General features: G+C 38.0%; 1 protein-coding gene across 5 annotated transcripts in view; it reads right to left on the reverse strand.

Annotated features, from left to right (window-relative positions):
• Positions 1-871: 871 nt before the first annotated feature.
• p4ha2 (procollagen-proline, 2-oxoglutarate 4-dioxygenase (proline 4-hydroxylase), alpha polypeptide 2) overlaps positions 872-22,185 on the reverse strand; it is a 43,869-nt gene continuing 22,555 nt past the window's right edge. Inside the window, exons 1-15 of one of the 5 annotated variants that reach the window (XM_014414212.3) lie at positions 20,884-21,041; positions 15,250-15,349; positions 13,375-13,471; positions 13,068-13,219; positions 11,888-12,025; positions 11,416-11,655; positions 9,767-9,963; positions 8,835-9,011; positions 8,369-8,439; positions 7,872-7,971; positions 6,111-6,164; positions 4,450-4,515; positions 2,467-2,535; positions 1,989-2,085; positions 872-1,395 (exon numbers count right to left, since the gene is read on the reverse strand). In XM_014414212.3, coding sequence (XP_014269698.3) covers positions 1,325-1,395; positions 1,989-2,085; positions 2,467-2,535; positions 4,450-4,515; positions 6,111-6,164; positions 7,872-7,971; positions 8,369-8,439; positions 8,835-9,011; positions 9,767-9,963; positions 11,416-11,655; positions 11,888-12,025; positions 13,068-13,219; positions 13,375-13,471; positions 15,250-15,349; positions 20,884-20,889 — 1,635 coding nt within the window. In that variant the 5' untranslated portion in view covers positions 20,890-21,041 and the 3' untranslated portion in view covers positions 872-1,324. Of the gene's footprint in view, positions 1,396-1,988; positions 2,086-2,466; positions 2,536-4,449; positions 4,637-6,110; positions 6,165-7,871; positions 7,972-8,368; positions 8,440-8,834; positions 9,012-9,766; positions 9,964-11,415; positions 11,656-11,887; positions 12,026-13,067; positions 13,220-13,374; positions 13,472-15,249; positions 15,350-20,404; positions 20,504-20,883; positions 21,042-22,185 lie in introns of those variants that run through there. The other 4 variants (XM_004561732.6, XM_076889347.1, XM_076889346.1 and 1 more) reach the window with 4 other exon arrangements.

A 22,185-nucleotide genomic window follows, 5' to 3' on the forward strand; every position in this document is an offset into this window, starting at 1 on the left:
GTTTGGTGAACTGATGTTCTTTTCACTTCCAGGATTATGGCCCCAACAGTGCTCACTGGAACCTTCAGTAGCTGAGAAATTAACCAATAACCAACACCATCAGTATGTTTTGCTACCATGAGGGTGCCAAGGTCTTGAGAGAACTCACTGGTTTAACCCATCATTAGATGCTTCTTGTGTGTGAAACATTGGTAATTTTCATAGCCCATCAGTTGGACTGAACCAGCTGATAATGATTTACACTTAGTGGCAGGATTGCTTTCTAATGCGTGGATTAGATGGATTATTACTGACATCTGGTGAGAATCTAGTGAGAATTCCATGTCAAAAGCACCTTTTGAAATATACATTTACTTAGAAAACTGGTGATGTGTTCAATACTTTATCTATTTCTATATATAAATTCCCGACTCATCCCTGTAGGCAGTCATTACCCTTTAAGCTCAGGTTCTCTACCCAAGGCCTGGGAAGTTGAGGGTCCTGCACTGTATCTTTGCTGTTCGTAGGACTGTGCTCTTCTGGAGATCTCGAGTGGTCCAGTTATCCCTGAAACCACTTCTCTGGTGAGCCTGGTGAATGAAAGAGATGGACTGGGGCTAGAGGTGCCCAACGTACAAATCTTATAGATCACGATTTTGAAACGCATCATGGCCTCCACATGCTGCATATCCTGCCTTCTTGGATGACCTGATCATCCACAGTAACACCTGGTGGCCGTGTGCACTAGGTGGCCACGGTCCTGAGGTCGGCAAGAATCACGGCCAACCTATGCAGGTTTTAAAGCAATTCTTAATTTAAACACTATAAAATATATATGTGAAGTACATATACTGGAAAAACCACCCAAAAAAAATCGTACATAAAATACAGCTTTGTGTTTTTTCAGTGTTTATTTGTTAATTCCATTTCAGGACACAGTTTCTCATTCTTAATTTAAATTGCCCATTTAATGATGTGTGGGTGGCATGACCATGCACAACAAAGTTCTGAGTTATTTTTCAGTTTAAAAAAACAAAAACAAACAACAAATACGAACAAAACCAAAAAAATCTCAAACCTCCCACTCAGACTTGTAAAAATCATCTTCTGGGACTGGATGATAAACAGAGCAGTGGACACACAGACTGGACTGACCAGCAAGTGAGTGGGTGAGTCAGTTCACAAAATGCAATCCATGTATAGAACAAACAAACAAACACACAAAGCACACACACAAAAAAACAAAACAAAGAAAGAAACAAAAAAAGCAACATTTTACAACTTCAACCTAAAGCGCTCTATCTATGCAAGATAGCATGGGTGCTGTGTAGGAGTAGAGTCAGTTTCAGTCCACTTCTGTCAGGCCACAGGGTCTTCTGAACTCTTGACCTCGCTCATGAATCCACTTATTTGAGACTGATAAAAAGACAAGACAAATAAAATTAACCAAGTAAAGCAGCTTGAACATGCTGTCTAATAGCTTTTGACATTTTAAATCATACTTTTTTGTAAATAAGCTTGCACATCTCAAGTACCTAACGTAAACCACATTTAAGCCTGCTGGATTCTTCTCTTATTTATAATTAATTCAATATTTATACTTGTACAAATGGAAAAGCTAGAAATGATAAAATGTTATTTTTACATTGTATTAGGGAATTAGTTTTGCTTATTATAGTGCTGTTTTATCATTATTAGTTTCATTTCCTCTCTAATGCTGCCTCATGTTTTGCAATAACATCTTGAATTGTGAACCTGTTAATTCACATACTTGAAGTGATAGTGGTTGCAGAGTAGAGCACTTAAAAATTCTGTACAAACCAAAGAACACACCAGGACCAACTGGATTAAATATTAGATATCAAATATTTTATTTATTGTGCAGCTGTAATTGTCATTGACCTCCTGTTTTCTGTTTTCTTGTCTTTATGTATAATGAGAACGTGGCCGTTTCCAAACCTATTTGATGAATCACAAATGTGGCTTTATAAATCTGAACTACAGTTTACCCCATTTGCTTCCTACTAGGACAGGACAGGCTGCATGTCTGGTCCTATAGTCTCCCTCGCCGCTCCTGAACAAATTATACCAGAACACTGATGTTCCCTGTGGAAAAATAATTAGAAAGCAAATATGACGATAAAGTTGAGTGTCCAGTAAATAGGAGGTTTAAAAGTACTTTGAGTAAAAATGGCTTACTGCTCATGGTAGGGTAAAAAGTCAAGGGCACCAAAATAATTCTGGACTTGAATTAGCTTTAAAAAAAAAAAAAAATTATAAAATCTTTTTTTTTTTTGTGTTTGTTCAGCTGTCTTTGTGAGATCGTGACTATTTCTGATTTTGTTAAAAAACTGTTTAACTATAAAGTAAACGCTAATAGCCTGATGATAGCAGTAGTATAAAATAAAAAGACAATACAAAGGGAATAATAATGCCAGTCTTCACACAAGCTCGCTCACAATCAAAGAAACATAAAAATATCATCACCTTTCTTGGCCAGATTACTGCTCCAAAGTCAGGGAAGACTGTGGCACCTCCTGCCTCAACATCACTCATCTGAAAAAAGACAAGATCATTTATAATCACTAGTGGTCACTGGCTTCTCGTAAGACGCTATTCCATACTACGCCATGTCTCAATAAGTTACGTAAAAAATAAAAAGTGTGATTGTTCATGTTGTGAAGTTCTTCCCTCAATGCTGTTAGTTTTCTTTCATCCTTAAACTTGTTTACCAATTGTTACCAATTTACGGTATAGATTAGGGCTGGGCGATATGGCCTAAAATTCATATCGCGATATAATTTGAAGCATGTGCAGTAACGATATATATCGCGATATATTCTTTTCTTCTGTATAACGTATTTTCCACACTATAAGGCACACTTAAAATCCTTTAATTTTCTCAAAAATTGAGAGTGTTCCTTATGTATGAATTCTGGTTGTGCTTACTGACCTCGAACCGATTTGGGCTAGGAGAAATCTGTTAAAAAATGTTTTAGTACAACTTTGGTAAGCTGCACTGCTTGATGGATTGTCAGAGCATTATGGCTGCCGTAGTGAGGAGCTTCGGAGTAATCTGGGTCCAAAACTCCGTCCGCTTCAGGTCCCAAAGTCAAACGAACACTGAGAGTTAAAAATGGTCTAAATTCTTTCATCTTTAATAAAATCATCAGCGATGCTGCTTTACCAGGTGTAACAAGTAAGTTTAACATCCAGGCATCCATGAAAACAGAAGTTATTAAATTTAACGGAGTTAGAAGTTAACAGGAAGTTAGCTCGCTAGTTTCAACCTAAACATGACACCATGTTCTGGCTGAGAGATTTTTGAAACTAATTCAAACGTACAGATCTGCTACCACTTCCAACATAAATGAAGACAGGAAACTAAACAGCAGTGGCATTTGCAGGGTTACTGAAGTTGGACTACCCGGTATATAATGTTGTGCTACGTGATTGCTAGCGACACAGTTATGTTAGCATAATATTAGCACAGTGAAGCTGGAGGATGAACGCCAACTTTTTTTCCACTCGATAAAAGTTAACGTGAGGGATTCTGGTGGTTAGGGACAAATGCAATCGCATAGCAGGATGCTATACACGGGCCAAACTTCAATCAGGAGAACAACTGAGATTATTCATCCACAGTACAAGGTTAGTTATTAATATACTGCGACAACATGGGAATAGAGCAGCTGCGAGAGAATTCAACATTAATGAATCAATGTTACGGAAGTGGAGGAAGCACAGTTTTTGGCTTTCCCCATATTTCAAAAGTGCTTCATCTCTTTGCTATGACTGTCGGCATAATTTGCAGATGATAATGGTTGTAGCCGTTGCGATGCTTTCGACCAAAACAGGCGCAGCTTGATGACATCATCAACGTGCGCTATCGCGATAGAGCGGTATAGTCAAAATCTCTACCGTTGGCCAAATTTATATCGTTTCTATCGTATATCGTTTATATCGCCCACCCCATGTACATGTATGATGTATGAATTTAAACCGTGAACGGAGGTGGGGTGCAGCAATCCATACACTACATGCTCTACATCATTCAAAATTAAAATCTTGTCTCATAGACAGCTCAGTGTTAGCAAAGGCAAAAGAAAAAACAAAAAAACAAAACAAGGTTCTTTGTCGGCCTGTTAATGGCGCACGGACAACAAAACTCTCTACAATATGTACCAGAACTGATTGACAGGTAAACATAATTTTGCTATGTATTGATATTATTCAGTATTATTGCCAAAGAAATGTTACAACCTTTTGCACTAATTCTTGATTGTGAACTTAAAAATTATGACAACACACTGCAGGTGAATTAATCTATGAAAGTCAATCAATCCAAGTCCAACATTGAGCCAGAGCTTTTGCTTATGCCCATGAAGCCGGAATGAAACGATGGAGAGTGGATGCCAGGAGACGGCCACCACTGCCTTCAATCAGCAGTGAACAGATACGTATACTTACGTAGTTTAAATAAGTCGCCACACGATTTCCAGTGCCTAATCTTTTGAAAGCATCTGGCTCATCTTTCTATAAAGATAAAATTTAAGAGTGAAGATACATAATAACAAACTGCACGCACATTACTTACGTAGTTTAGGAAGGTAGCAAGTCTATTTCCATCGACGTGGAGGTTGCTGTCAAAAGGACGCTGCAACAGATGTTTATTTAACCGATCACCAAATAGACTCAAAATTAGAGCCTGCCATTAAGGGCACAAACTACATTCAAATAAAATGTATTATTTATCTGTTATTTGTCAGACGTTTATGTTTTTTGCGTTAATTTGAGTTAAAGACACCTTTTTATATATTTATTGCATTATGTCTTCAAGTGAATAGAAGAGAATCACTCTTATTATTTAGCGCATTATTACCCTCAACTACATAATTGGAAAAATAAAAAGGTATATATGCATATGGTAGGGGTGCAACTATACTCGTATCGATATTGAACCGTTCGATACAGTGCTTTCGGTTCGGTACGCATATGTATTGAACAATACAAAATTTATTTTATCAACTTTTCTGATGATGCTGTCTGTGTTGAGCGCTTAGTGGATTTGCGTTCGACTACTTCGCCTAGGCTGCACTGCCGAGCGCAGATCCACCGAGCGCAGCGCAAGTTAGCAAGACAGAAGCTAAGCTCGTTGCAACATGGCAAATTTAACCTCCCCCACCCTCATTCAGATCTGGCCTTTGGAACTATTTTGGTCTTCATGTGAAGTATGACCCTGAAGGTAAGCGCATCATGGACTAAAGTAAAACAGTATGTCGGATGTGCCACTCAATGCTCAATTACATGGGTGGGAACTACTGCGTTAGCGCAGTTTGCTCGTTAACGTGTTGATGCTGTCCAGCCCCATGCACGGGGCGATCCATGGTAGCTCGTTAACGGAGATTTGCCATGTGGTGGCGTTAACGTCATTTCAGATTAACGCTGACAGCACTAGTGGGAACACAATGAATATGACTGCACATTTACTCCGACATCATCCTATCATCCTAGTGCAAAGACAAGAGGAAGCAGACAAAACCCAACTAGCACGCATGCTACAAACTTTACCCGAGTCATTTAGACAGCCGTTAGCACATGATTCTCCTTATGGGGACCTGATATGTTTAATATGCTGCTGAGAATATAGCCCAGAAGAAGCGTATAGTATAGCTTTTATTTTGGAAAGAGCCATTTCTCTGTAATAAACTCTCTTTTCCAAAGATGAGGGATTTCTCGATCAGATAGATTTATTATTTTATGCCTTTGTTGTTTCAGCAACATTAAATAAAAAAAAAAACTGTAGGTTTGAGTTAAAATATATATTTATAATTTTAAATAAATGACAAATTAAAAAAGCATGAAAATTTTTTTGTTTCGAAAAAATATTGAACCGTGACACCAAAGTATCAAACCGAACCGAACCGTGAATTTTGTGTATCGTTGCACCCCTAGTATACACACACATATATACACACTCATGTATTAGTCATTCTGCAACACAAGTAATTCTGTTCACAAGTAAGACATATTTAAGTTAAGCTTTGGAATGTGGGAAGCATGCCAAGACAAACCACAGCAGTTTTCACATCCACAGTGCACACAAACTTTCACATAAAAAGTGAACTTACCCTGGAGAAGTCAAAATGTGGCTCATACTGTCCTCCCACGCCATAGTTTGCAACCTGGTCAGCCAATGACAAAAATGACCCTTAGATAGAGGTGATAAATAAACTCTCCTGTCCACTGAAAACTGAATTATTAACTCATGCTGTTGCTCTGTGTATCATTGAACTTGTGCAAAACAACTAAGCTACACTACATAAGACTACAAATCAAGAAGCCACAAATCTCAGTAATGGCAAAAATAATTAATTGATAAAGGGAAATTATCCCAGCTAATTCTGCATCATTATTTCTAACAGACTTTTGAAAATATTTTTTATCAATTATTTATATTTCATCTTTTAACATTGCAAACTCCTTTACAATACTTTTAGTGAGTAAGAAACTTTTATTCATGCAACCTTGTCAAAGGTTGTCTTTATTTTTTACTTGATTCATTTGTTTGGTTATATTCACATTATGTGCCAGAGGGGTTTTTATTATTGTTTGTTTGTTTGTTTGTTTGTATTTAAAGCCATGTAAAGGTTATTATTAATTCATATAGAACATATTTATAGCTTGTATAAATATGAATTTTACTTTTAAAAGTACATGTCTGTGTGTGAAGCTGTTGCATGTTTTCAGTATCGGTTTGATGGTTTCATGAGTAAGCTCTGACCACTGTCCTCTAGTGAATTTGGCACTTCAATCAGAATTGCTATACCTCCCTTAGAAACTATGAAAACAGAAAATATCCAACTTATGGAATAGCGATGGTTTGGATTCGTCTAATCATCTAAAGACACTCTTAAATAAACCAGATCAAATCACGTAAAAGTAACAGCATCATTATTTTTTCTTCCATTATTTAAGAGTTAGTATTTAATTTACAAGTTTAAAATAAAGTACAGTAAGTATATGTAAAATGTATGAGCAACTCAAAAGGAACCCCATAGAGTGAGCCCACAGGCTGCTGTGAGATAAAGCAGATGTACAATGTAAACATGGTCAAAGCTGTAAGTGATTATCTGGGGTTAATGCCTCGATTTGGCAAAGTCACCAGTCTTAGTGGAACCTTTAGGAGTACAGTTATCTCTGATTTCATATGGGACTGCACACTGATATGAAAAACTATATGATGAGATAAGAACATCTGAACTGGATAGGCATGCTTACCTGTTCCTCTTGAAAGAAAGTGACATTTCATTATAAAATTACTTCATATTATTCATCTGTGATTAATTTTCTGCACATGGGGACAACTAATCACGCCCATCCACATATTACATGCAGTCACTTTAAGGCTCGCAGAAACTAAATGCTCCTGTGTGTGTAGAATTGGAGTAAATGTAAAAACTAGCTCTCAAAGAGACAGAGATGTTAGAAATAAAAGACATAACCGAAGTCTCCCGTTGGACTATTTCTTTGTAGTTTCGATAATCTCGGTTTCAGCTGGAAAAATGGATCCAAAGAAGTGATGGTGCACAGGCACATCTGAAGTGAAGACTTAATTATTTAGAGGCTATTCATATATCATTAACTCTACTTTGGGTTATTGAAATCTGGTTAAGAGAAATGCTGTAATTTAAAAAAATAAATAAATAAACAAAACAAACAAAACAAAAACATATTCTGTCAAGTGAATGCACCAATCATTCATCTATTGAAGTTAAAGGGTAAAAACAGTATTTTTAAGTGTCTGAGTAGGATTTTTGACTTACTGAGTCAACACTCACTAGTTACACAGGTTAGGCTAAATATCAAATGTGTGAAATAAACTCCATTACCTGCAATAACTCTGCAGTTTCTACTGTGAGACCGGTGATGTCTTCTATTCTCTGATTGACTCTGTCAATGACGGGGTCCTCCTCTCCTTCTAACCACGCACTGAATAAACAAACAAGTATTAAATGTGGCCCACACACACACACTTAAAAACAATTCGCAATTTAGAGAAACAAGACAGGATATACAACAAATGATGATACAGTTTTATTCTGACCTTGTTGTATAAAGTACTCTGAGTACACGAGTAGAGTAGAAAAGCACTATATAAGAACCAGTCCATTTAGTGAAGCTATTAAGATTTTGTCCTATTAAAATATGTTTGGACCATCAGCATCATTCACTTGACACATGCAGTATCGCTGGTTCAAGACCAGCAAGAGACCCAAATCCAGCCTCAGGAGGATACAAGCTACTGTATTCCTGGAATCCGTCATAACTAAAGAAACTAAAAACAACAAAACAAAACCAAAGGATCCTTTTTTCCTGGATGCGTTACCTTTTCGAGACTCTGTAGTTGGCTGTGGTCAGGACACCTGTTTTGGGATCACGGACAGTGGCTCTTGCAAGCTTGAAAAAAATAAATAAAACATAAGAACAGAAAGAAATAAAACATTAAACAGAAGAGTTAATCCAACCATTCCAGTTCTACGTTGTGGTACCACTCTTCTCATCCCCTCTTAACTGTTAATCTTAAATACTTTACAACTATTTCTTATTTATATATGCCGAGCAATAAAAGTTGTTTTTTTTTTTTAAAGTCCACGTTCTGCTCTGTACAGCTTAGCCTGAATGAGTTTTTAAACACAAAGAACGTGCACTCGATCAGCAGCTGTAAGAAGGTAATGTTCAAAAGCTTTCCTCCTGTGCATTAGTCTCATTAACCTTTAAAGTAATTAAATATTTTAATGGTGGTCAGCAAGAAAATATTCTGTTTCCATTTTATTAAATGCTTCTTGTCTTACCCTGGGTTTTGCCAGTTCTTTGATCTTCTCAACCTCCTCATCTGACAACGAATCCAGGTAGCGCACAATGTGGGGGCTGTCCCACTCGTCCTCTTCTTTAACAGGCTTCAGCAGAAGACGAGGGTTTCTTTTCCCGTCATGGTAGCGACAAAACAAACGGCTCCTCCTTGCTTCAGTCTAGTAAAAATAACAAAGAAAATTTTTAATTTTGCCATTCTTTTCAATTTTATAACTAACTTTAATGGAAACAATGTGCAGTGCCATGCATTTATAATGCAGCCTCATAGTAGCACAGGTATCTGAGCTTGGTAGCAGGGTTGACTGACCTCTTCATCATTTTAAGCGTCTAAACTTAAATAGACTACAGAACTATCTCTGTTGTAAATGACTCTGTACTCCGTGCGTGTGGTTTTTCCTGTGTTCCTGTTTGTTTATACAGAGAGCGGCCTAATTTTGTTGTTTAAAGCAAGAGTTGTAGCTTAGGTACCAAAAGGGTTACTAAATCATACACTAGTAAAAACACTAATGGAATCCAGTTTCTTTTGATTCAGCCTGCTGACAATAAACACATCTAATTATGCAATAGGTTTCCAGTTGTTGTCTATAAAAGTTTCTGTGCTCTTATTGTGCACAAATAATCACCATGTTTGGACAATTATACTTTAATCCTCCTTTATAGTTTGGTTATAGTTTGCACATAGAAAAATCTGCAACAGAGTCAAAATTAGTTTCTTATGTATTGCTTTTCAGGATTAAATACATCTTAAATCAGGGCTGACGTTTTTGGCTTGGCTAGTGCTGATTTTACATAGCATCAGAAAAACAGCCTAACAATGAATGTCCATAAAAATCAATGAAAACACATAAATATTCAATTTAGGATTTGGTTTCACAAAATAGCGACTCAAAATAGAGTCTGCAGGATGACTCGCCATTTGGATCCCCTCTCCTCTGCACAGAGCCTCATAGGACTCTCTCTCAGGGAGATGGTCTTTGGGTCTACTGTAGGTTCCCAGCTGAATGGGCTCCTCAGATGGAGGCTGGTAGTCTTGGTTCATCTCACGGAGCTGCTTCATCAGTAGCTGCTCAAAATAACGGAGGTTTCCTCCTGCCCTCTGGTGGCTGGGATCTGTCAATACAACAAAAGTGATTAGCAGAGGTAGAAGAACGTGATGATATGAAACACTTTGGAGCCGTATCCCGTGTGTGCTAATAACACATTTCAAACAGTAGTCATAGTAGGTAGACACTGAAAACAAACAAACAAACAAATAAATAACCCTGAAATCTGGCTGTTTTCTATTTTATTTTGTTAAGACTTTGTGATATAACTGCATTTACTCATTTGCCAGCAACAGAACAATTATGAGTATTTTTAACTTCAAATTTTTTTAATCTTGAAGATTTTCTTAGTGAATACAACACTAAGAAAACCTACTATTATCAAAAAACTTCTCCTTTGTGTCTTCTTCTTGTTATTTGTTGTTGAGTTACTAAAGTAACTGAGTTAAATAATGGAAAAAGTGCACCCTCTTGTGGAATTTGCAGGTAGTGCCTCTTCATTGAAGCCTAATTAATTTAGCAGCAAAGTCAGCTCATTTACAGAAACAAAGAAACTTTAAGTGTATTTTAGTTATTGTTTATCCTACATGTTGATTTTGTTGTGGTTCTTCTAGGGTGTTAATGTGTTTGCAGTTTGCTGGGTGTAGTTTTACACAGGACTGTAAGCATGTGCGCTTACAGCATTACACATTTAGTTAGGAAATTTCCAGAATGACTACAACCTCAGGATCTCCTGATAGAATTAATATTACTGCAGGTTATGAGACAGTGAGAATATCATGTTTCTCTCCTCCATTTCAGATGTGCTGTCTTGTATATAAATAGCCAGGTATGTGCTGGAAAATGTCCGAGAAATGTGTTTTCATGCTGTACATTTGCGTCCCACTTTTACGGGCGAGTCACATACTGGAGTATTTCTGTATGAGGTGCTATTTGCAGGATATTTTTGCCGCACTTGATGGCATACCGTTTCACCTCTACAACAGCTCGATTCATTTCACTTGACAAGTAAACAAGTATACCACAACTTAAAAATGCAGCTGTAGCCTGTGACCTATAGCTGTCAGAGCCTGTGATACAGAGGCTAAAATAACAGTTTAAACCCACAGGCCACTTTTTTTTTCTCGAATGGACAACTCCCAGCTACTGTGGTGAGCACAGAGCACCACAACAGTCAGAGAGGAGAGTGAACTGTAGTAACTAGTGAAACCAGAAGAAAGCAAACTATTAATTACAGCACAGTAGAGAAATTGAGTTGTAGAAGAAGGTGTAATTAGAAACAAATGAAAAAGACTTAAATCTTTAAACATATTTACATAAAACATTTGATCTAAACATGTGTCCCATGAACTCCATTCATCCAGTTTTTATATTTACAAGGAAGACTACATCTCTGTCCGACTCAGGCTGGAAATAGAGTGTGTGTGTGTGTGTGTGTGTGTGTGTGTGTGTGTGTGTGTGTGTGTAATGAGCGTTGGTGTGCAGGAAGAACGCTTCATTTGCCTATGTTGTGTCTTACCAATAGCTACAAGCCGTCGCGTCAGTTCAATGGCTCGAGGGAGGTCACCCATTTGGTAAACAGAGTAGCTGAGGTAGTCCAAAATGTCTGCCTTGGAAACCACAGCTTCCTCGCCATCGTCCAGCTGTTTCAAGGCCTGCTGCAGCCACAGCACGGCATGGTAATAGTCTGCATCGTTGTAAGCCGTCTTTCCCATGTCGAAGCAGTCATCCACGGTCAGTACAGCATTCGAGTGCACACCTGATGGAAACCACTCAGTAAGACTAAATGACTGAACAAAATGTACTTAAGACATACCACTTTTTTTTTTAAATGTGCACCATTTATTAAGTTATTAATAAATAACATAATAATTATTAAGTTATTTATTAACTTAATATTAATTACTTTTCCATGACATGCTTAACTTACTCTGCCCTTTGTGATATTTTCATGCTTTTTTATATTCAACACACACACACTTCTTGCTTACCTGGCAGCTTTCCTTTGGAGAAGGCTTCAGAATCCAGTTGGTACGTGTCCTGCAGGCGCATCAACGCCTTGGCTGCACCCGTCTCATCTTCCTCGTCTGGGAAATATTGTCTGTGTACGGACATGTTGGAGACGAACCCTGGACAGAAAGTGAGAATGTCTTTCTGTACATCTCATTTGCATGTATCACATGACACTCACAACACTCACATATAATTCAAATTTGGGTCATTTTTAACTTGTTGGTACTTAATCGTTTACTTACACATGCAGAACAGCAACATCATATTGATCTAGATGTACCAGCTCTAAAGGTGTAGCTGGAATGTGTCTTCGCCTTTTTAGTCAGTCTCTGTGTGTTTGCGTTTCTTCACAGACTGTACTACACAATAGCATCACAACCGTGCAATACACAGTTACTGAATTCTGTACACATATGCTAAGTTTATCTGCCTTACACAGATATGGTCCTGTGTCTAAACACGTACACACTTTCAGGTCCAAGTGCACAGAGACAAAGACACACACACTCTTCATTGCCAAAATATGCAGATATGAAGAACAGCTGCAGCTAAAACATGACAAGCTCTGTTCTTGATCACAGCATGTGGACAAAGCAGCACAGTAAACATTTCCACTCCCCAGCAAAAGCTGCATTCATTCTCCTCACATCCATTCTGGAGCTTATATTTGCTCTGTGCTGCTTGCCTTTTGGTTATGCTGAGAGATATATATTACTGTATATATTGTGTCATGGTGACAATACATAGAATAGGTGAATACGGGTTGCCAGGTAGAGTGGTTTGATTAGTCAGTAAAATTACAAAAAACTAGAAAAGTTTTTCCTGTTGGGTTTTGCTTTAAAAGCCATTAAAAGAATGCTATTGATTTGGGATTAATAAAGGGTAACATACAGATTTGGCCAAGAAAACATACACTGAGGTATTTCTCTATATTTTGCAACATGCAATAAGTAAAGTGGCAAATGAACTGCTCTAGACACAGAGGTAGGCACTATTTAAAAAACATTTCCCCTTTGTCTGATTGTAGCATGCACGTGATGATCTGCAAGATCTCACAGACCACACAGAAAACATCCTAATTTTTCCAAGCAGAGTTCAAATCAGGGCACTTCACGAGTGCTCCTTTAGTAAAATACTGCTTTGGAGATATATCCTTACCATCAGCGGGATTCTGAAGTACCAGGCTCTCCAGTTCAGACCACTCAGTGTTGAGTCTCTTCATCAGTTTATAGGCATTCACTGGGTGAGCCAGGTAGCCTTCTGGGTCAGCGGTGGACACTCGGGTCAGGGCATCAAGTTTATTGGCCCAGCTAAGAAACGGATACAGGGTGATTCTACTACACATTTTATAGAGAGACAATACACTTCATATCAACTTACCCTATAAATGTGAGAACGGATTAAAGGAAAAGTAACACACATAAACAGACTAATATGGGGTGATATCTGAGAGTTCAGAATGTACCTTTTTACAGCGGCCAGCTTGGACTCCTCTGCTTTGATGTACTCCCTCAGAGACTGAACCAGCTCCTTTTCTGTGTAGATCAGGTCTGTCATTTGGCCTGTAGGCACACACACAGATATGAAGGTAAATTAGACGTTTCACTGAGGATAAAGTCAACATCAGCTTGTTTATTATTACAATTTCAAGCAATTTGCAGGTTTAGTGTTTCTGAGACAAAATGACTCATTTCACATTAAAACTCCATCAAGCGATACTTGATGACATGTCGGTGCAGCGCTTAGCCTGCTGATCAGACGGTCGAGAGACCTTTCTGTTTGTTCAGCATGTTCTCCATGTGGGATTTTCCTCTGGGCACTCTTGTTTGCTCCCACAATGAACACAGGGATATTAGGTTAATGGGTAAATAAATATTAGCTGTAAGACAGGCACATTGGTTAGACTGTATTATAAAAAGCTGTATTAGTGTGCGTGGAAATATGTGAATACGTGTTGTCAGGTACTTTGGTTTGAGGAGTCAGTAAAAAAAACAACCCAAAAAGCTATAGAAATGTTTTTCTGTTGTATTTTGCTTTAAAAGCCAAAGAAAAAAATGAGTCTATTTCTGGTAACACTTTCTCCCCACCACTCCCCTCAGACTTAGGCTGAAAATAACTCTTCAGCCAAAAACTGCGGGGCTTTAATACTATAGAATTACTCAGCAAAATTACAGTTAAGCACCCACCCATGAGCCTTGGAAGAGATAGATGGGGTGTAGTGTGCTTAGTAAACATCCTCATTGGATTGCTTAGCTTAACAGAAGTTTTAAAAGACAGAGGATGACAAGTCTGCATTGTTTTTGCATGCAAACAGCATATCTGACCACCTAAGTGCATTAAATCAACAGAACAGCACATCAGTATACCTTTCCAAGCAATAAGAACTAACCAGTTGAGCGATGTGACACATATTGTATACAAAAAGCATTTTCTGTATGCCAGCAATGTCTCTGTGATTGCACAAATCAAGGGCATTGTGTAAGAAAAGCTTTTTTTCCCTTTTAAAGTGGTTCAAGAGATTAATTTCTACGGAAATCATGTTGAATATCTGAGCACTGATTTGAAAGAAAGAAAGAGGAATCTATGTACCACAACTATTTCTCTATAAAGTTATTATTAGTCCTCTTCTGGCCACATCCTCCATTTAATACAAAGTGAAAAGCACAGATGTACATTCTTGAGCAATTCAGCATCCTATTATTGTGGTCAAACGTGGCCGATTTGATTAAAAACAACACAGGTAATTAGTAAGGCATCAATCAAGATTGTTTTTTTTTTAAAATCCAGAGTAGCACTGAGCTCTTGACCCGTGGGCTTGGTTTGATTAATCAATTGAATGAATGATTGACTATTCATGCAAGTCCTGTAAATGAGTCCCAAGTAATTCCAAACACCTGATGACAGATTAAAGGCTCACTCACCAATGCTTTCTAGAGTTTCTGGATTCTAACACTAAATGTTTAAAGAACTGACAAAGTTTGCAAATCTGCTTGAGGATAATTGTTGGAACAGATACTAATATTTTATTTTCTATTTGTTCTCTTGACCTTTTATAGAACATATTCATTTTATTTTGATGCCTTCCAAAAGATGGGATTTTCCCCACAATTTTATTACCCATTGACTTATAATAGGACAAAAAGGAGGCAATACAGGTTAGCAGCAATGTCTGTCAAATTCTACCAGTCTCTCTCTCTCTCTCTCTCTCTCTCTCTCACACACAGGACACCGATCGGCCTGACTCATTTTTAAGAGTCAGGCCCAAGGACACTTCAGTATGTGAAGGAGGCAGCGACACTGTGATAAGTGGACTAGCTGCCCTGACAACCAGTAAACCTACCAATGGATGTAAAGATCTCTGCCCGTGTGGTCCGGCAGCAACAGAGCAGGACCGAGGAGACAAAAAGCAGGACTTTGCTCATTCTGCCTTGTTCAGTAACCTGCAATTACATTAAAAAAAAAAACCATAATCACATCATGTCACAGTGGCACGCAAAATAAACTAGTTATGCTGAACATTATAAAGCATATAAAACGATTTTTTTTATCCACCGTTTTCTATAAATCTCTATGAATAAAGTGTCTTTTTTGAAGTATTCCTCCTTAAAGCCGTTTAACACAATTTGTAAGCGTATCATATATAAAAAGTTTCAAACTTTCAGTTTGTGTTACACCAAGTCTGACTCTGTGTTTCCAGACTAAATTTGCAGATCGCCAAACAATTCTCAAAAGTTTCCAGCACGTTTCCTACAAATGAGTCATGGTCTATTGTTCCCAGTTCTCACTGAGAAGGGAAAAATAGGGGACACAGCTGTAACTGAACAGTATATTTTTAATATGTTTATGTGTGTAATTTTCTCATTTCTCTTTCCATCAGGGTCGCGCCAGGTCGGCATAAGTTCATTTTCAGTCTCCTGCTCTACAATTCAACATGACAACCAGAAAATTTATTTTGGAAATGAGCTCATGCACTGAAGATAATCTTATGTACCTATTTACTTACTTACGTGCCTTGCTTTTAAAAATATAACCTACATTTCCATGCAATTAGATGCATTTGACACACTAAATAAAACACAATAAGGCACAAAACCTCAGTGTTTATTAATGGCAGACTTTGCCACAATGCATTAGTAGTGTTATGAGGATTAAGTATCGGAGCCAGCTACAGGGCTGAGCAGAAAAAGTAGAAGTAACATCAGTCCAAGACTGTAAAAAGCAACTGTGTGCTACTTTCTCCTTTCCTTCTGTTTTTAAAACATCACTTGGCACTGATGACTGTTTACTACAGTATGTTTAAAACGTACACATCTATAATTCTAACTGCAAGCACAGACACATTGATGTTTGAATAAATTTGAGTAAAGAAATAGCTTAATAACCTCCTGGAAAGAGAAACTATTTGACTGACACCTTCTGGGCAAATTCAGTGATTTTCTACAGTGACAATAAGAAAGCAACATGATGTCCAAAAGGAACAAGTATAACAAATTTACAGGAAATAAATGTCAGTGTGTAAGCACCATATCTGTCTGCCAGTGATGGTGTGACGCAAACACAGGTGGAATGTGGCTCATATGTGACATCCTGATTCTTCTGATGGGGTAAACATCTGACACAGACATGCCGATGCTAATCTACAGCAGGCGCGACTGAAGAAAGGCTGTGAAATCTCCTTAACGTGTATAGGAAAGAACTATTTTTCCTCATCTTCTCTTTTAACATTTACAATTACAGCTATTACACTGGAATGTACCACAGAGGGTGTAACTTTGTAGCCAAATGATCAAAAAAATGATATGACTGGACCAAGATTCAGGAGAGACGAAGCAGCACACATTTAGCCGCACTGTTCATTTTGGGATTAAAAGAAAAAGTTCCACGTTTTTGAAACACAGAAAAAAAAAAAACTTTCACTGTCTCTTCCTGAATGTATGAGAGCTTTAAATCAGTTCACAAAGAATGTGACTAAATTTGCATTGTATGCAGAATAAATATATTTGCATTTGAGTGACACGACTGACAAAAAGCACAAGCCTTATGCTGAGCTGACAGATGTATATTGGCTGAAAACCTTTATGCTGAACTCAGAAAGAAGGCTAAGACATTCTTTAATGCAACTTTGTGTGCATTACTAAGACTATATATATTAATAAATATATTCCTTGCAGTATAAATTCAGCTTCTTGTGTGTTACGTTTAAGCATTTTGAGTTGGCTTAAACACTGGCTAGATAATCATCCCCAAAGTCTCAAACTAAAAAGTAAACGATTGCTTCTCTCGCCTTGTAATTTACAGCCAGTATCATTGCTCAGCTCAAACAGAGTCTGGCCTGTTTCTGCAGGTGGCAACATTCCTGAAAAAGAGGACTGGTACACTTACTACTCGAGTGGTGTCGGGTTTTTCTAGAAAGTAAAATGAGGGGGAGAGGACAGGCTAGGATGTCCAGAGAGGTCCCGAGAGTGCAGGTATGCACAGCTGCACTTTGTACACAGGCCAAAGTTGTGTGCATGCATCTCAGACCGAGGTAGGTAGGAGAAAGCAGGCAGATCTTCAACATTTTGCCATTGCATTAAGGAGCATCAGTTTTAATGTTGAGCATTTGAAAAACTGGCCTGAACTCAATGATAATAGCCTAAAAGTATCTCTGCCAGTTCATACTGAGGTTGAGTTTGTTCAGACTTTCCTGCTTTACATGGAGGAGTGGCTCTGTAAGTGAGATAAGGAACCAAAGCAACACAGTCTCTGGCAAAGACATCAGGATGCAAGGTCTGCAGTGGGGCAGGGGTTCCTATTAGGAGCAAATGTTTGCACTTAGAGTAAAACGTTCAACTTCTGTGGTCATCTTGTTCTACTCTTCTATGGGACTTTACATACTTGAGAAAAACTAAACACAACAAGCATGGCTGGTCTATGCAACATCTGTCCGACTGGTGAAAACACTAAAATAAATTAGAGTTTTAAGAGGAAGAAGATTAAACATATCAATGTGCAAAGATAAAATATCTTTCATTTAATATATGTTTATATAAACATTTCATTTCTAAGAAATACAAACAAGGGGGAAAAAAATTAAGCATTTATGACCTCGGGCTTGTGCAAAGAGGACGGAGCAGTCTGAATGATGCAATATTTCAACACTGCTGCAAAATACTTCTACCAAATTTTGTTTAGTTTTTCCCCTGAAGCCTAACCTTGAATCTGAATGGCTCATGTTTGCAGGACATATGCTCCATGACAGCACGGGTGGACATTCTAGCCAAAAGCCCATATGTTTGGATCACTTTAAAAGGCAAAAAGTGCCACTTATTAATCTCTGCACCCTGTTTTTCACTCTGACTGTTGTGTGAATGTTGTGAATGTTTGTCCACTCACAGCTACTTCAAGTCTGGTACGCTAAATCTGTTATAACTCCAAGATGGAAAGTGTGTCCAATGAGCACCCCAACCATTTTGTAATCAGTCACACATTTAATTGGGTCACGCAAGGTAGATCACGTGTTGTTATTTATTTAATGATGACATCTGTACAATTCCTCTGGAAAATTATATTCCACAATGTTGAAAACAGTGACATCGCCCACCCAAACATAACAGAATAGTTTAAATAGAATTATGGATGAGGAAGAAAGAAGTTGAAGAGCCCAAAAGAAATTCATTTCTGAGTAGATTTTTGGCCCCAAACACCAAATTCCAGTGTTTGATAAACCTAGATGGGAGTAAATGCAGCTATCTTTGCATGTAAGCAAAAAAATGGAAGTTGCATGCCAGAAAACTAAAATCTGAAAAGAGAGAAGAAGAAAAAAAAGGCCTGGTACTTGCCAATTTTTTCCACTCTGGTGCACTAAGAAGAAAAGCAAGCAGTTGATGTTTAACAGATATTTTAACGACTGATGTAATCAGTAAATAGGATCAAACTCAACGGCCACACGCAGACAGACACATAACCACGTCACATGCATGTTACACGGTGCACCGCATACAGCATCTGCACGTACCATACCCAGAACAGGTGAACGTGCCCAGGCAATCAATGGCCATCAGTCTTAAGACACAGAACTATCCTCCAGCAATGAACAAAAATTCCAGAGTCAACCTGGTGATCGTTGCTAATCTGTGCAGTTCAAATTACACTGTGGGCAGGAAAAAAAAAAGAGATTTCCCTCTTTAACACCCAGCTTAGGTTGGTTACGGTTTGTGTTTTTTAAGATCCTTACTGACAAAGTACTAACAATTTGCTCAATTCTTCAGGGCTTTTAGTATAAGCGGGCAACCCCTTCATTCATTTTCATCTATAGCCACTCGCACTTTCACTTCCACTAAACGTCACAGGATGAGGTCAGCAAAGTGGAGCAATTTTGTGGTTTTGTGTGGTCAGCAAATCAATGGAAATACTACTTATGACACATCCCCTACTTTGATATGGAAAGAGAGCATTCCTCATCCAAGATCCCAATCATGTTCTGCTGACCATGGAAACATTATCCAGAGGAAAAGCATGGAAAACTACTGACTTCTACTGTGGTTTATATTAAGGCAAGTTTGCTGGAGCTCAATAATAACCCAAATCACCCTAATTTAATAAGTTATTAAATAAAACAAAATATATTTTATCTTTGCATTTATTTGGGGATTTTACCTACTTGACAGCAAGACAGTTGTAGCATTCAGTTTAGTTGAAAACAGTTGGATCAGGACAGTGGCTGCAGCTTATTTAGTAAGAGTCACCTGTCTTCTGGGTTTATGCAGCTGGCAGATGTATTTATTTGTTACCTTCCATTTTTACACACTCCCATAACAGCCAGAGACAATTATTTGCATTCTACCATGCATAAATCACTGCAGGGCATCACGCTACCAGGCCAGTGTATTTAGTGACGCTGTGCCATTTGTTAAGGGAGAACAAAGCCCTTTTTTGGAGCTATGCAAGACCTAATCTTTTGAACCCAGTGAACAGTAGGCAGCCACAGTGAATTCACCCCCTTTAAAGGGAGTTAATTTATATTGCAATTACATATAACAGCCCTGTGTGACCTATTTCTACGAATCTAATGTGAGTATAATAAGCATTCAGCGGTTTTACATGATTTATTCGGATAACTAAAGTTATTTAAGTTTTGATAACTAACAATTTTTCGTAATTTTCAAAGACACATATATATCTGATAGCTGCACGTTCCTTAGTGTCGTAAATTGATCTTTTTTATTACTCTAACATTAGATGAAACTAATATTTTTGGATTTTGTATAAGTACTTTAACTGCCACTGCTATCCCATTCGTTTTACATGGTTATTTGGCATATTAAAAGCCAATAGCGATCAAAATAATCGTTAGGTGCAGAGCTAGAGGTGATTTGTTTGCGGTACATGAAATAGAAACAATGTAACTCCGCGAGGCTGGAATATGTGTCGATAACTGCTAACATCAGACCAATCTTACGCTGCTTACGTGTCTGCGTGAGAGCAGAAATTAGGTAAAGATGAGCAAAACTCACTCTTCCCCCGCGACCGAGTGTGCAGACCATCTCCAGAGTAGAGGAGCCGTCCCAGTGACGTCAGCCCGGGACGGCTGTTTCTAGAAATTCCCAACACTTGTGTGTGTGTGAGTGTGTGTAAAACACAGAATGTCATCCACGCGTGAGATGCTCGGTCACGAAGTTTCGCGCAAACTTTCAAAACTTTCTCCTTGTCCGCTGTGGAACATTTGCTACTCAGCTGTGTCTCGCATTATAATGTAACCGGGAATGAACACAAACCTCACTGAATAACATGTTGTGTTTTCTTTAACCTTGGGAATCTGATAGTCTGTACAATCTGGTGCACTAAAAAAACAACAGAAGCCTGTTGGACCCACGATTGACAACCATCCCAGCATGTTCGGGAGGCATGCGAGCTCAAGGACTCAGCCGTGATGTAATGCTACACAGCATTTTGTGCGATAGCTAATCCGAGACAGCATTTAATGTCAGCTTACCTTCATTCTCGTGGCTTTCAAACGGGATAGTCACGTTTGAGAATGTGGACGCAAATCCACTTGGCACCCAGGGGTTATGAAAAGTACGGAGAGGGGAGGAAAGCGCTGCCACGTACAGAACCTCCCGAAAGGCTCACCCTAATCCTTTGAATAGATGCGCAGAGACATTCCTGCGGCTTCTAAGCTGTAGGGTGGAGAATTGGCTCTTCTTATTTAGAAAGTAAGACCACAGTCTTATTTTTTAATAAAAAAAAATAGTGAGCGTGTATATACATATATGCGCATTTTTAACTTTACATGATTACGATTTTTTGTTTTATTTCAATCAGAATCAGAATCAGAAAGGGTTTTATTGCCAAATGTTGAGCGGGTTTACAACATTAGGAAATTGCTGCGGTCAATGTCATATTATATACAACTCCGTTTTATTTTACATTTTGCAATGGCAACTGTATTTTTGTAGTCCATTTAATTACCTGCAAACTCAGTGTGCTCAGTACAGAAGAACATAAAAACCTGTGTAGGTTTAGAATAAAGGCTAAAGGCAACGATATATATATATATATATATATATATATATATATATATATATATATATATATATATATATATATATATATATATATATATATATATGAGCAAAATAAAGTCAATAAAACCAAAAAACTCTTATTGAGCCTGTTTCAATTTAAAAAAAAAAAAAAAGTTTTTTAGTTTGTTTTTAAATGCACATATGCAATTGTTCTCAGGTCAGCAGGCAGCTTGTTCCAAAGAAAAGGACCCCAGTAAGTGAAAGCACCCTCAGTACACTGAGATCTAATTCTAGGAACAGCTAAAGGATTTGCACCTGGTGACCTTTGAGGGCTGACTGGACTGTAAACAGTGAGCAAGTCAGAGATTCCCTGGGGGGCTTATGAACTACTAAAATGATTTTAAAGGTTCTGTATTGCACTTGGAGCCAATGAAGTGCCTTCAATGCTTGGTTTGTGCTCAACTTTCCACATATATGTAATGATTTTGGCTGCTGCATTTTGAATCAGCTAAAGTGTTGATGGTTTGGATAATTTTGCCTTAAAATAATCTAACCTTCTTGATGTGAATGCATGGACCAGTTTCTCAGAGTCAGTTTGAGATAGAAATTTTCTAACCATGGATATGTCTTTTTAAGTGAGTGAAAGCAATTCTCGTAATTCTCGTATTGATGTAATTATCAAAAATGATCAAAACTGTGATCACTGTGCAGAATGATGCCGAGTAATATGGCATTCAGTAGTTAATGTCATCAATGCAAATCATTAGTTT

The sequence above is a fragment of the Maylandia zebra genome, linkage group LG10, assembly GCF_041146795.1.
Source record: "Maylandia zebra isolate NMK-2024a linkage group LG10, Mzebra_GT3a, whole genome shotgun sequence".
NCBI classification, from domain to species: domain Eukaryota; kingdom Metazoa; phylum Chordata; class Actinopteri; order Cichliformes; family Cichlidae; genus Maylandia; species Maylandia zebra.